The sequence below is a fragment of the Hyperolius riggenbachi genome, chromosome 2, assembly GCF_040937935.1.
Source record: "Hyperolius riggenbachi isolate aHypRig1 chromosome 2, aHypRig1.pri, whole genome shotgun sequence".
NCBI classification, from domain to species: Eukaryota; Metazoa; Chordata; class Amphibia; order Anura; family Hyperoliidae; genus Hyperolius; species Hyperolius riggenbachi.
This window is the reverse complement of record NC_090647.1, coordinates 17,005,393-17,021,640: the sequence shown is the minus strand read 5'-3', so window position 1 is coordinate 17,021,640 and position 16,248 is coordinate 17,005,393. Positions and strand designations below refer to the sequence as shown.

Below are 16,248 nucleotides of genomic sequence, written 5' to 3'. Positions count from 1 at the left end.
CCGTCACTAGAGGCATGCTAACACACCCGTCACTAGAGGCACGCTAACACACCCGTCACTAGAGGCCCGCTAACACACCCGTCACTAGAGGCCCGCTAACACACCCGTCACTAGAGGCACACTAACACACCCGTCACTAGAGGCCCACTAACACATCCGTCACTAAAGGCCCACTAACACACCCGTCACTAGAGGCCCGCTAACACACCCGTCACTAGAGGCCCGCTAACACACCCGTCACTAGAGGCCCGCTAATACACCCGTAACTAGAGGCACACTAACACACCCGTCACTAGAGGCTCGCTAACACACCCGACACTAGAGGCACGCTAACACTCCCGACACTAGAGGCGTGCTAACACACCCGTCACCAGAGGCACGCTAACACACCCGTCACCAGAGGCACACTAACACACCCGTCACTATAGGCACACTAGCACACCCGTCACTAGAGACACGCTAACACACCCGTCACTAGAGGCACGCTAACACACCCGTCACTAGAGGCCCACTAACACACCCGTCACTAGAGGCACACTAACACACCCGTCACTAGAGGCCCACTTACACACCCGTCACTAGAGGCACACTAACACACCCGTCACTAGAGGCACACTAACACACCCGTCACTAGAGGCCCGCTAACACACACACACGTCACTAGAGGCACACTAACACACCCGTCACTAGAGGCCCACTAACACACCCGTCACTAGAGGCCCGCTAACACACCCGTCACTAGAGGCACGCTAACACACACACACGTCACTAGAGGCACACTAACACACCCGTCACTAGAGGCCCACTAACACACCCGTCACTAGAGGCACGCTAACACACCCGTCACTAGAGACACACTAACACACCCGTCACTAGAGGCCCACCAACACACCCGTCACTAGAGGCACACTAACACACCCGTCACTAGAGGCACGCTAACACACACACGTCACTAGAGGGACACTAACACACACACGTCACTAGAGGCACACTAACACACCCGTCACTAGAGGCACACTAACACACCCGTCACTAGAGGCACACTAACACACCCGTCACTAGAGGCACACTAACACTCCCGTCACTAGAGGCAAACTAACACACCCGTCACTAGAGGCCCACTAACACACCCGTCACTAGAGGCAAACTAACACACCCGTCACTAGAGGCACACTAACACACCCGTCACTAGAGGCACACTAACACACCCGTCACTAGAGGCACACTAACACACCCGTCACTAGAGGCCTACTAACACACCCGTCACTAGAGGCACACTAACACACCAGTCACTAGAGGCACACTAACACACCCGTCACTAGAGGCACACTAACACACCCGTCACTAGAGGCCCACTAACACACCCGTCACTAGAGGCCCACTAACACACCCGTCACTAGAGGCCCACTAACACGCCCGTCACTAGAGGCACACTAACACACCCGTCACTAGAGGCCCACTAACACACCCGTCACTAGAGGCACATTAATACACCCGTCACTAGAGGCAAACTAACATCCCCGTCACTAGAGGCACACTAATACACCCGTCACTAGAGACACACTAATACACCCGTCACTGGAGGTACACTAACACACACTTCACTAGAGGCACACTAACACACCCATCACTAGAGGCACACTAACACACCCGTCACTAGAGGCCCACTAACACACCCGTCACTAGAGGCCCACTAACACACCCGTCACTAGAGGCCCACTAACACACCCGTCACTAGAGGCCTGCTAGCACACCCGTCACTAGAGGCACGCTAACACACCCGTCACTAGAGGCCCGCTAACACACCCGTCACTAGAGGCCCGCTAACACACCCGTCACTAGAGGCCCGCTAACACACCCGTCACTAGAGGCCCACTAACACACCCGTCACTAGAGGCCCACTAACACATCCGTCACTAAAGGCCCACTAACACACCCGTCACTAGAGGCCCGCTAACACACCCGTCACTAGAGGCCCGCTAATACACCCGTAACTAGAGGCACGCTAACACACCTGTCACTAGAGGCACGCTAACACACCCGACACTAGAGGCACGCTAACACTCCCGACACTAGAGGCACGCTAACACACCCGTCACCAGAGGCACACTAACACACCCGTCACTAGAGGCACACTAACACACCCGTCACTAGAGGCCCACTTACACACCTGTCACTAGAGGCACACTAACACACCCGTCACTAGAGGCACACTAACACACCCGTCACTAGAGGCCCGCTAACACACACACACGTCACTAGAGGCACACTAACACACCCGTCACTAGAGGCCCACTAACACACCCGTCACTAGAGGCACGCTAACACACCCGTCACTAGAGGCACGCTAACACACCCGTCACTAGAGGCACACTAACACACACACGTCACTAGAGGCACACTAACACACCCGTCACTAGAGGCCCACTAACACACCCGTCACTAGAGGCACGCTAACACACCCGTCACTAGAGACACACTAACACACCCGTCACTAGAGGCACACTAACACACCCGTCACTAGAGGCCCGCTAACACACACCCGTCACTAGAGGCACACTAACACACCCGTCACTAGAGGCACACTAACACACCCGTCACTAGAGGCCCGCTAACACACACACGTCACTAGAGGCACACTAACACACCCGTCACTAGAGGCACACTAACACACCCGTCACTAGAGGCACGCTAACACACACACGTCACTAGAGGCACGCTAACACACCCGTCACTAGAGGGACACTAACACACCCGTCACTAGAGGCACACTAACACACCCGTCACTAGAGGCACACTAACACACCCGTCACTAGAGGCACACTAACACACCTGTCACTAGAGGCACACTAACACACCCGTCACTAGAGGCACGCTAACACACCCGTCACTAGAGGCACGCTAACACACCCGTCACTAGAGGCACGCTAACACACCCGTCACTAGAGGCACGCTAACACACCCGTCACTAGAGGCCCACTAACACACCCGTCACTAGAGGCACGCTAACACACACGTCACTAGAGGCCCACTAACACAAACGTCACTAGAGGCACACTAACACACCCGTCACTAGAGGCCCACTAACACACCCGTCACTAGAGGCACACTAACACACCCGTCACTAGAGGCACACTAACACACCAGTCACTAGAGGCCCACTAACACACCCGTCACTAGAGGCACACTAACACACCCGTCACTAGAGGGACGCTAACACACACACACGTCACTAGAGGGACACTAACACACCCGTCACTAGAGGCACACTAACACACCCGTCACTAGAGGCACACTAACACACCCGTCACTAGAGGAACACTAACACACCCGTCACTAGAGGCACGCTAACACACCCGTCACTAGAGGCACGCTAACACACCCGTCACTAGAGGCACGCTAACACACCCGTCACTAGAGGCACGCTAACACACCCGTCACTAGAGGCACGCTAACACACCTGTCACTAGAGGCACGCTAACACACCCATCACTAGAGGCACGCTAACACACCCGTCACTAGAGGCACGCTAACACACCCGTCACTAGAGGCACACTAACACACCCGTCACTAGAGGCACACTAACACACCCGTCACTAGAGGCCCACTAACACACCCGTCGCTAGAGGCACACTAACACACCAGTCACTAGAGGCCCACTAACACACCCGTCACTAGAGGCCCACTAACACACCCGTCACTAGAGGCCCACTAACACACCCGTCACTAGAGGCCCACTAACACACCCGTCACTAGAGGCCCACTAACACACCCGTCACTAGAGGCCCGCTAACACACCCGTCACTAGAGGCACACTAACACTCCCGTCACTGGAGGTACACTAACACACCCGTCACTAGAGGCCCGCTAATACACTCGTAACTAGAGGCACACTAACACACCTGTCACTAGAGGCACACTAACACACCTGTCACTAGAGGCACACTAACACACCCGTCACTAGAGGCCCGCTAATACACCCGTAACTAGAGGCACACTAACACACCTGTCACTAGAGGCACGCTAACACACCCGTCACTAGAGGCACGCTAACACACCCGTCACTAGAGGCCCGCTAACACACCCGTCACTAGAGGCACACTAACACACCCGTCACTAGAGGCCCACTAACACACCCGTCACTAGAGGCACACTAACACACCTGTCACTAGAGGCACACTAACACACCCGTCACTAGAGGCACACTAACACACCCGTCACTAGAGGCCCACTAACACACCCGTCACTAGAGGCACACTAACACACCCGTCACTAGAGGCCCGCTAACACACACACGTCACTAGAGGCACACTAACACACCCGTCACTAGAGGCACACTAACACACCCGTCACTAGAGGCCCGCTAACACACACACGTCACTAGAGGCACACTAACACACCCGTCACTAGAGGCACACTAACACACCCGTCACTAGAGGCACACTAACACACCCGTCACTAGAGGCACACTAACACACCCGTCACTAGAGGCCCGCTAACACACACCCGTCACTAGAGGCACACTAACACACCCGTCACTAGAAGCCCACTAACACACCCGTCACTAGAGGCACACTAACACACCTGTCACTAGAGGCACACTAACACACCCGTCACTAGAGGCACACTAACACACCCGTCACTAGAGGCCCACTAACACACCCGTCACTAGAGGCACACTAACACACCCGTCACTAGAGGCCCGCTAACACACACACGTCACTAGAGGCACACTAACACACCCGTCACTAGAGGCACACTAACACACCCGTCACTAGAGGCCCGCTAACACACACACGTCACTAGAGGCACACTAACACACCCGTCACTAGAGGCACACTAACACACCCGTCACTAGAGGCACACTAACACACCCGTCACTAGAGGCACACTAACACACCCGTCACTAGAGGCCCGCTAACACACACCCGTCACTAGAGGCACACTAACACACCCGTCACTAGAGGCACACTAACACACCCGTCACTAGAGGCACACTAACACTCCCGTCACTAGAGGCACACTAACACACCCGTCACTAGAGGCCCGCTAACACACACACGTCACTAGAGGCACACTAACACACCCGTCACTAGAGGCACACTAACACACCCGTCACTAGAGGCACACTAACACACCCGTCACTAGAGGCACACTAACACACCTATCACATCACCCTCCTCATATGACCCAGTATGGCCACGGGAAGGCTGCAGGGTGACGCTGTTACCATAGTAGACGTTGTCACTACAGAGGGGGCGGCTGCAGGTCACCTCGCTGAGGGATGTGCGCAGGGAGGATTGGCAGGGCAGGTAATACAAACAGACTCTGCAGAGTAAATATTGGAAGAGTCGCGGCTGAAAGCAGAAAGGTTATAAATCCCATCGCGATGGCTTCCTTGACTTCCACAACCACCGTCATTCAGGAGAGCTGAGCACACACAGATTACTGCAGCCTCCAGCTGTGTCCCCCCCCCCCCTTCACCTCTCTGCCTGCAGCCTCCAGCCTTGTCCGAGGGTGTGACATCAGAGCCGAGGGTGTGACATCAGAGCCGAGGGTGTGACATCAGAGCCGAGGGTGTGACATCAGAGCCGAGGGTGTGACATCAGAGCCGAGGGTGTGACATCAGAGCCAAGTGTGTGACATCAGAGCCAAGTGTGTGACATCAGTGCCAAGTGTGTGACATCAGTGCCAAGTGTGTGACATCAGTGCCAAGTGTGTGACATCAGTGCCAAGTGTGTGACATCAGTGCCAAGCGTGTGACATCAGAGCGAGGAAAAGGTGGGATACTCACACAAGGGGGGTCCGAAGAGCACGGTGTCCAGCGCCTTCAGCTGCATCTTCTGCCGGTGGCTCCTGTCTGTCATCTTCAGGAGGGTCCCGGTCATCGTGGCATTAGTGACCGCCAGCCTGGGGGAGAGAGAGTGATGAGGCAGTTACTCTGGGTCATCATATCTACAGATCCTGTTAAACAATACCAGGTGCCTGGCAGCCCTGCTGCTGTATTTGGCTGCATTAGTGTCTGAATCACACCAGAAACAAGCATGCAGCTAATCTTGTCAGATCTGACAATAATCTCAGAAACACCTGATCTGCTGCATGCTTGTTCAGGGTTTGTGGCTAAAAGTATTAGAGGCAGAGGAGCAGCAGGTCTGCCAGGCAACTGGTATTGCTTAAAAGGAAATAAACATGGCAGCCTCCATATACCTCTTTGTTCAGTTGTCCTTTAACCAATTAACGACCGCCTAACGCCGATAGGCGGCGGCTGGTTGTAAGTGGATTTACATGGAAACGGACAACGCTTGTTTGAGCGGCCGTTCCATGTCAGTTCAGGGAGGGTGTCTCCGTGAACAGCCTGCGAGCCTCCGATCACGGCTCGCAGGCTAAATGTAAACACGCGGGGAAGAAATCCCCTGTGTTTACAACCTACGGTGCTGCTGTTGCAACAGTTGCGTAAAGGAGATCGGCGATCCCCGGCCTCTGATTGGGCGGGGATCGCCGCCGTCTGACAGCCTGAAGCCTATTAGAGGCGGCGCAGGACGGGTCGCCGTCCTGTACCGCCCATACAGAGGAGGAACAGGGGAAGTAGAGGGAGGGGGGAATAGTGCTGCGGAGGGGGGCTTTGAGGAGCCCCCTCCTCCCGCAAATCAAAGATAGCTGGCGGTGATCAGACCCCCCAGCAGGACATCCCCCTAGTGGGGAAAAAAGGGGGGGGGGGGGGGGGGGGGGGGGGAGTCTGATCGCCCTGCCTTTTACACGATCTGTACTGTGGGCTGAAGCCCACGCAGCACAAACAACAGAAAACACACGCGGTCCTTAAGTGGTTAAAGTATATTCCACAAGTCCCATCCCTACGGCTAGTTAGGTGCACACCTAAAATTACCATAACCATAAATGATCATTCCTGTCAGCTGCAGTGGGAATTACAATAGATGTCCAATCACTGCCAGCCAGGCTATCAACATTGGGGACCACCTACAACACCTCCTAATATAGTCATAAATTATCATTATGGGGCGGTGGAAGTCTAGTATGTGGACGGGAGGTCAGCTGTCCCCCAGTGTCCCCCGCACCACGCAGATAGAGCCGTGGCTAGCATGGAAGTCTAGTATGTGGACGGGAGGTCAGCTTTCCCCCAGTGTCCCCCGCACCACGCAGATAGAGCCCTGGCTAGCATGGAAGTCTAGTATGTGGACGGGAGGCCAGCTGTCCCCCAGTGTCCCCCGCACCACGCAGATAGAGCCCTGGCTAGCATGGAAGTCTAGTATGTGGACGGGAGGCCAGCTGTCCCCCAGTGTCCCCCGCACCACGCAGATAGAGCCCTGGCTAGCATGGAAGTCTAGTATGTGGACGGGAGGTCAGCTGTCCCCCAGTGTCCCCCGCACCACGCAGATAGAGCCCTGGCTAGCATGGAAGTCTAGTATGTGGACGGGAGGTCAGCTGTCCCCCAGTGTCCCCCGCACCACGCAGATAGAGCCCTGGCTAGCATGGAAGTCTAGTATGTGGACTGGAGGCCAGCTGTCCCCCAGTGTCCCCCGCACCACGCAGCTAGAGCCCTGGCTAGCATGGAAGTCTAGTATGTGGACGGGAGGTCAGCTGTCCCCCAGTGTCCCCCGCACCACGCAGATAGAGCCCTGGCTAGCATGGAAGTCTAGTATGTGGACGAGAGGTCAGCTGTCCCCCAGTGTCCCCCGCACCATGCAGATAGAGCCCCGGCTAGCATGGAAGTCTAGTATGTGGACGGGAGGTCAGCTGTCCCCCAGTGTCCCCCGCACCACGCAGATAGAGCCCTGGCTAGCATGGAAGTCTAGTATGTGGACGGGAGGTCAGCTGTCCCCCAGTGTCCCCCGCACCACGCAGGGCAGACAGAGCCCTGGCTAGCGTGAAAGCTGGGTGTCCACTAGAAATCGCTGATCGCAATCACACTCGCTCAGCGGTTTTGCTAGAGTTTTGTAAAGCGATTTCAGCAGCGATTCCCAATGTTTTTGTAGTGATTTTATTTTAATACTGGTGATTGCGAAAGCGATTGACATTAGCGATTTCAATTATTTTTATTCTGGCAGTTCGGGCAGTGAAATAGCTGCAAAATCAATTCTGCACAGCGATTGCGATTGCAGCAGAGGCGGCCTGGTGATGCGCTGATCCCACTTTTTCTGCGCAATTCTTAATTTTACTGGTAGCGCGCCCAGGCTATGCATATGCATAGGTAGGTTTTAGTTAGTGTTAGGTCCCCTCCCATGGAGGAAAGACTTCTTCGACAGTGGGAGGGACAAGTACCTAACAAATTGCATTGCAAGCTGTTAGTGGAAACTAACATCCTCCAAGTGGTAGACAGGTTGTATGTGTGCTCATTGTGTATTTGTATCCCATGAGTGGGGTCTGCACTTTTTTGCAGGTAAGCATTCATCTGTTTTTAAGTAGCGCTGTTCATTTCTTTGCTATGTTTGATTTAATTCTGGTCAGCTGCTCCCACTTGTTAGTGTTTCTTTGGTGTATATGCAGAGCCTCTGTTTGGGTTCAAGGTGCGTTTGTAGTCTCTGGGGGGGCTCAGCGCATCTCTGAGCTGAGGCCATTCAGAGGCGGCCTGGTGATGCGCTGATCCCACTTTTTCTGCGCGATTGCTAAGCAATGTTGCTGCGATCACAATCAAAATTGTAAAAATGCTGCAGGCAGAGCCATTGCGATTTTTTAATTCGTTATTTGGACTATGGACTTCAATGTGCTTACTTTGTATTAGTTTACGTGAGCCACGCCCTCGAGGATTGTCCAGTATCTTTAAAGGGAATCTGTAGTGAGAGGCGTATGCAGGCTGCCATATGTATACCCATTTAAGCAATACCAGTTGCCTGGCAGCCCTGCTGATCCTTTGCCTCCTATACATTTATCCACAGCCCCTGAACAAGCATGCAGCAGATCAGGTGCTCTGACATCTGAAGTGTGACTGGATTAGCTGCATCCTTGTTTCAGGTGTGTGATTCAGACACTACTGCAGCCAAATAGACCAGCAGGACTGAAAGGCAATGTGCATTGTTTAAAAGGAAATAAACATGTCAGCCCCCATATCCCTCTCACTTCAGTTGTCCGGTAATTCGTCCGTAGCTCTGGCGAGGTACAGATATCCCGGCAGACGTGCGGCGTCACTACGAGCTGATGGGATGAGATAATGACGGGAATTATGCTTATCGCACTTTGCAAACAATTACGTGCGCCACGCTGTGATTACCACGGTAATTGGGGGTAATTAAGCTTTATCATCTTCTCCGTTCCGCTACTCTGTCTCTCGGCAACCAGTGGGAAAGGAAACAAAGCGAGCGTCACGGCCGTTGCCCCGGCGAGCGACATTACAAGCTTACAGCGCCGACTTAAAGCGGTATTGTCACCATAAAAATCACATTTCAACAGCAACTGGTCTGAGTGTATTAAGCGATAAAGATGCTAATCCTGCATTCAAAACTGTTTCTGCGGTTATGGTTTGTAGTTATCACAAACCTTAGGAGCACTGGCCCTTTAATTGCCATTGCCAAACAGTTGCATGCTGGGGGGTCTTTTTATCTATAATATATTCCTCCTCTTCCCTTTATTTCCCCCTCCTTCTAATGACATAAGACAGTGCACTTCCTGGTATAGACCTTAGTGGGAGTGTCTGAAGACTCTGGGAGGAGGGCGGGTAACAAATACACAATTAGCAAGAGGAGAAGAAGAGTGAGGGAGGAAATGATGTCATGATTAGCTTCATGGAAACTGTCTAGAACAGGATTCTCTGTTTTTACTTTATAAAATTCACAGGAATCATAAAGTGGACAGTGCAATACATCTGTTATGACAGTAGAACTAGTATATATCTACCTATATATGTTTTTTATTTCGACGTTAGCGTGGGTGTCACGTTCTTTAAAGGGCCCTCGTATCAGTATCAGGGGAGAGTTATAAAACAAGATGGCGGCCGGAGCTTACCTGGGCATATCCCGGCCGCTGAGCTGCAGTTTCCTGAAGATCTCCTCGTACTGCGGCAGCTCCACGTAGTTCTTCAGCCATTCCACCACCTCGTCCAGCGTCCAATTATACACTGCAGGGGACAGAGAGACAGAGGTCACCTCATGCCACTGACACAGACAAGACACAGAACATTTATATAGTGCTTTTCTCCTGGCAGACTCAACGCTCCACAGCTGCAGCCACTAGGGCGCGCTCTATAGGCAGTAGCAGTGTTAGGCCAGAGCTGCAGCCACTAGGGGGCGCTCTATAGGCAGTAGCAGTGTTAGGCCAGAGCTGCAGCCACTAGGGCGCGCTCTATAGGCAGTAGCAGTGTTAGGCCAGAGCTGCAGCCACTAGGGGGCGCTCTATAGGCAGTAGCAGTGTTAGGCCAGAGCTGCAGCCACTAGGGCGCGCTCTATAGGCAGTAGCAGTGTTAGGCCAGAGCTGCAGCCACTAGGGGGCGCTCTATAGGCAGTAGCAGTGTTAGGCCAGAGCTGCAGCCACTAGGGCGCGCTCTATAGGCAGTAGCAGTGTTAGGCCAGAGCTGCAGCCACTAGGGGGCGCTCTATAGGCAGTAGCAGTGTTAGGCCAGAGCTGCAGCCACTAGGGCGCGCTCTATAGGCAGTAGCAGTGTTAGGCCAGAGCTGCAGCCACTAGGGGGCGCTCTATAGGCAGTAGCAGTGTTAGGCCAGAGCTGCAGCCACTAGGAGGAGCTCTATAGGCAGTAGCAGTTAGGCCAGAGCTGCAGCCACTAGGGGGAGCTCTATAGGCAGTAGCAGTGTTAGGCCAGAGCTGCAGCCACTAGGGGGCGCGCTATAGGCAGTAGCATTGTTAGGGAGTTTTGTGGTCTCCTCACTGAATAGGTGCAGCTTACTGAACAGGAAGAGCTGAGATTTGAACCCTGGTCTCCTGTGCCAGAGGCAGAGCCCTTAAAGGGAACCCGATGTGAGAGGGATAAGGAGGCTGCCATATTTATTTCCTTGTAAACCATGCCAGTTGCCTGGCAGCCCTGCTGACCTTTTCACATAAGTAGTGTCGGAGTCAAAACACTGGAACAAGCATATGGGAAATTCAGTAAAACCTGAGGCAGCTGAGTCAGAGTACCTGTTCTGCTGCATGCTTGTTCAGGGTCTACGGCTACAAGTATTAGAGGCAGAGGACCAGCAGGACAGCCAGGCAGCTGGTATTGCTTAAAAGGAAATAAATATGGCAGCCTTCACCTCGGGTTCCCTTTAACCAGTACACTATCCGGCCACTGACATAGGACAACCTACTCATACCAGCCACAGAGCCTACTCAGATCAGCACCTAACTATTATTTTCCTCACTTCAGGTGTGTTTTCAGTATTACACTGGATCTTTCCTGCAGTAAGGGCTCATTCACATTGCGTTCTGCTTGCGTGAGAGTTTCTTGAAGCATTTTTTTTTTTATTCCCGGCGCTCCTCTGCACACTGCGTTTTTGTTAAAAGCAATTGAACTCGATGGACGTATGTCTTTTTTCAACCAAAATAACTATGTAACTATATGTAACTTTTCTGAGCGCTTTTCCCGGGCGGGTTTTTTTACTCACTCCCTGACGCAAGTGAGGAAGTGAACTCTTTGACCCGGAAAATAATAAATACAATGTATTTATTCTTAGAAACGCAAACGCAATCGCCGCACAAAGCAATTTTGTTAGAGTTTTGCGTTTTTCCTATAGCTCCCATTGAGGCAAAATCGCCCCAAAAATGGTCCAGGCAGCGCTTTGCTGCCCGCACAGCGCACTACACCCGCTGGTATGAACCTTCTCATAGAGATTCATTGCACAAGCGTTTTGTGGGCGATTTTAAAAAAAATCGCCTGCGCTTGAAAAAAGGCCAAAAACGCCCCTATTGTGAACGAGTCCTTAGAGGTGCATGTTGCTAGAAGATGAAGCAGTCCTGCCTGCCTCATTCAGCACACACTGTTCCCCTCTCTGCACTGACCTTGGTGGCCCATTCATCCTGGGTACCACCCCCTTCTGTCACATGACCCGCCTGCCTCATTCAGCACACTCCACCCCCTTCTGTCACATGACCCGCCTGCCTCATTCAGCACACTCCACCCCCTTCTGTCACATGACCCGCCTGCCTCATTCAGCACACTCTGTTGCTCTCTCTGCACTGACCTTGATGGCCCATTCATCCTGGGTTCCTCATCATAAACATCAGCACAACACAGATATGTCAATCGGACTGGAGTGAAAATGACAAAGAATACAAATTTTTTCTTTTTCTTCTTCAGAATATTCATTTATAAGGCCTGGAACTCGCTAGGAATCGTCGCAGCGCTTTAAAATCCGCCGCAGCGCTGTGTGCAGCGATTCCTAGGGCTTCCGACCTGCCATTTCTTTTTTTATTTAAACATGATTATACTTACCTGGCGTCGTCCTTCCGTCTATAGCCCCGCCCACCAAAGGAAGAGTCCATTGGTGCTTCTGTAGGGCCAATCAGAGAAGCGCCTGAGACCTCTCCCTTTAGGGGCGGGGCTACAGACGGAAGCAGGAAATACAAAGACCCGGAAAGTATAATAAATTTGTATTAACAGCTAATCCCCCCAAAGCACTGCATAATTACTGATAAGTGATTTATGCAGTGCTTATAAACTGTGCATATAAGTGCAAACGCGCTCAAAATGCTGCATGTCCTGCGATTGGGATTACTCTCCAACTGCAATCGCAGTAATGGGTTCCCCTCCACTCACTTTCATTAGGAATGCATTTTTGGGAATCGCGAATTGTCAGCGATCTCAAAACGCTGTAAAAACCGCCCTAGTGCAAAGAACTGCAAACTTGGCTCTCCAGCTGTTAAGGAACTACAAGTCCCACAATGCATTGCAGGAGTCTGACAGCCACAGACAGTCATGATTCATAAAGGCAAATGCATTGTGGGACTTGTAGTTTCTTAAAGGAGTTGTCAGGGAAATTTGAATGAAATAAACGCTACTTACCGGGGGCTTCCTCCAGCCCCAATCTCCCAGCATGTCCCTCGCCGCACTTCTGCGCGCAGCCGTTTGCCGGAGCTCCGACCCAGTCCCCGTCGATGACGTCAGAGCGACCCGGAGGTCGCTCTGTACTGCGCCTGCGCGAACGGCGCTGTCAATCACCGCCACGTGGGCCGGAGCGGACTGCCCAGGGTCGGAGCTCCGGCAAACTGCTGCGGGCAGAGCTGCGGCGAGGGAGGTTCTGGGAGCTTGGGGCTGGAGGAAGCCCCCGGTAAGTAGCGTTTATTTTATTCAAAAATCCCTGACAACTCCTTTAAAGGACAACCGAAGTGACACGATGAGATAGACGTGTATGTACAGTGCCTAGCACACAAATAACTGAGCTGTGTTCCTTTTTTTCTTTCCCTGAAAGAGTTAAATATCAGGTATAAAAGTGACAGCTTCTGTTTGGGTCAGGACCAGGTCGGACTATAGCATAACCCTCACGGATAAGTAATTACAGCCATTAAACACTTTTCTGTCAGTAAATGGCTTCTGAGAGCAGGAAAGAGATAAAAAAAAGTCAATAACTCACAGATTTGAGCTCTGGGTGCGACGTCCACGCGGTTCCCGAGAAAACAGCGTATGCGCCATTTGAGTCACAAACGCAAATTTCATTGCAAATACCAAGAAATGACTATTTTTTTTAAATTAACTTTTGTTTTTTCTCTTCTCCCTGGCTCTGCCAGCAATTAACTGATCGCTTTCAAGTACAGAACCTTTCACCCACATGTCAAGAGCTGTTCTCCAGGCCACATGGGACACCCTGGAAGGTTTATAGGCTCATCCATCAGATCAAGTCAGATATGAGCTTAACAGATCCAAATTAGAGGGATAGATTTGAGACTGGCCGGCATCAATCTCAGCAGGGGTGTCTCCTAGGTTCCTTCAGCTTAGAGATCAAAAGAGGCCATCTCCCAGCTGGCTAAGCTCAGAGAGCAGATGACCCTACCGTAACCCCTAAATGTCTATAATAATCCACAGACTTCTATATATGTAATATTTCCGGTGTTACAAAGCTACCAGGTGCTTCAAATTCGCAGAGTGTGTTGGACTTCATGTGACATTGGTCCTTTTTATTTTTGAACTGGAATTGGTAAAACTGAGAAATAATGTGTTTTTTTCTGAAATTTTTTCTTATTTTCCCATTAAAATTGATAGAAAACCAAATTGTTCGAAGGAAAAAAAATGGCATACAATGAAAGCTTATTTGGTCTTGAAAAAAACAATATATATTTCATTTCTGTGTCATAAGTAGGGATAAAGTTATTGTTGATTAAATAAGGACATAGCTAAACCGTCAAAACTGCTCTGGTCCATAAGTGGGAAACAAGGTCTGGATGTGAAGTGGTTAACAGCCTGAGAGCCAAGTTTGCAGATCACTGCCCTAGTGGATTCCTACCCTAAATCAGTGTTTGCCCATTGTAAAATCTTTCCTGTCCCTGATTTACATTCTGACATTTATCACATGGGACATCTTTACTGCTGGCAGGTGCAGCTGTGCGGAATGTTTGTTTCAGAGAATTCTGAAGCCAGTACAAAAAATACCTGATCTCTCATAATGCTCTGGGAGGAGAACTCCACAAATGTCATCCGCCTAGGCTAAGCGTCTCTACGAGGGCGGGGCTAATACCAATATATATCTATAGGAAGTGTTTCTGATTAGGAAACCAGGAACATTGCCTTAGGGTTAGATTTATCAGTAGTAAAATATCGATAACATTAACTGATATTTTACTATCGGAATTACCACTGTAAAATAGCATTACATGTTACCGATATTCTACCATCGGACATTTTCCCGCACCCCCATTCCCTGGTGCTTTTATTCTGTGTCCGCGTCACTCTAGCACACTTTGAACCGAGCCTGCGGGTCTGGGGACCGCAGTAAATGCGGCACAAAGATGTGCGTATCGCCAGGAGAGCTGTGCGCCGTATAAAGCGCGCCCCGAGCAGCGAGGCTCTGACCTCAGGCAAACACCGGGTGTAAAGCAAACACCGATAACAGGAGACCCTCCCTGCGCTAACACGCTCCGGACCAAGCATTGTGTAATCAGCCAGGGTGTGACATCACCAGCTGAGAACAGATCTCCATTCACATAAACATCGCTATTCACTGCCAACCGGAACTAGCGGGGGCTGAACCGGAACTCTGCACGGGACTTCTTAGATTTAGGCTAATAATGGCATAATAACAATCATAGCAGTCCTGAACTCAGAACTCCCTCTCTATGATAAAAGATACGCAACAAGATAAGCCATAAAAGAGAACCTTTTAAAGAAAAATCATTCTTTGTTACAGCTACAGAACTACAATCTATCTGCAGTGTGTGTACTTCCTGCTTTCATGAAAGTAGACATAGGGTTACCATCCCGTGTTCACATATTAGCTGCTCTGCTGAGCACTGCTGAATTTCTGTGCGGGCAAAGCTGAGAGATCAAATTACACTTGTGATTACTTGAAGATGAGGGGGAATCAGATAGACTAAACTCTCTAAATACACACAAGGTGCATTTCTCTCCGTTTTCCTTCTGTCCTGTGCAAGAGTTCAGGTCCACTTTAACGATGTCCATACAGGATTTGATTTTCTATCGAGACATTAAGCAATCAACCTTATTGGGCGATCGACAACCGTGTGGTCGATAGAAAGTAAATTGACTTGTTGTCCACACACAGCGAGAGCCTGGCGATTGCCCTTCACTGCTCGAGCTGCACGATGTTGTGCCTCCCATGCTCCGACACCAAACATCCATCCTGTGCCGATCACAATCATGTGAGCAGCAGCCGATTCCTGTCCAATCGCCCAATATCTCCCATCCTGCTCCACTGAATACATCTGCAGAATGCAACATAAACGATTCTCTGCTGATCCAATAAAATGATCAAATCAAGCGGCCGACTGAACAGGAAAATCTAATGTTGTATGGGTACCTTTACCGGCAGCTTGGTAAATACAGATCCCTTTACTACTTTATTTCATATTTCAAGGAGTTGAAACTCAATTTTAATTGAAATAAAAATTTAAAAAAAGGCTTTATAAAAAGGAAAAAGATTCTTTGCCAATGCTGCCCCTCCCCTTTCCAATTAGTCTGGCCGTACTTTTCCGATGCCCCTCCCCCATCAGTTATCCACTGGCACTCAGTGTTAAATTTAATCTATTCCACGGTATTATAAGGTCACTATTGCCGTCAAGTTAAAACTTCTTTATTAATTACAGAACGTCCAGCTAACACATTCCATAGGCCCGGCCACAGAGGATATGACCGGGGAC

The 16,248-nt window shown here is 51.0% G+C and overlaps 1 protein-coding gene across 9 annotated transcripts in view; it reads right to left on the bottom strand.

Annotated features, from left to right (window-relative positions):
* STIM1 (stromal interaction molecule 1) overlaps positions 1-16,248 on the bottom strand; it is a 228,325-nt gene that overhangs the window by 74,186 nt on the left and 137,891 nt on the right. For all 9 annotated transcript variants that reach the window (XM_068266507.1, XM_068266508.1, XM_068266509.1 and 6 more), the window contains exons 4-5: positions 9,955-10,066; positions 5,795-5,910 (exon numbers count right to left, since the gene is read on the bottom strand). In XM_068266507.1, the coding sequence (XP_068122608.1) occupies positions 5,795-5,910; positions 9,955-10,066 (228 nt within the window). The remainder of the gene's footprint in view (positions 1-5,794; positions 5,911-9,954; positions 10,067-16,248) is intronic.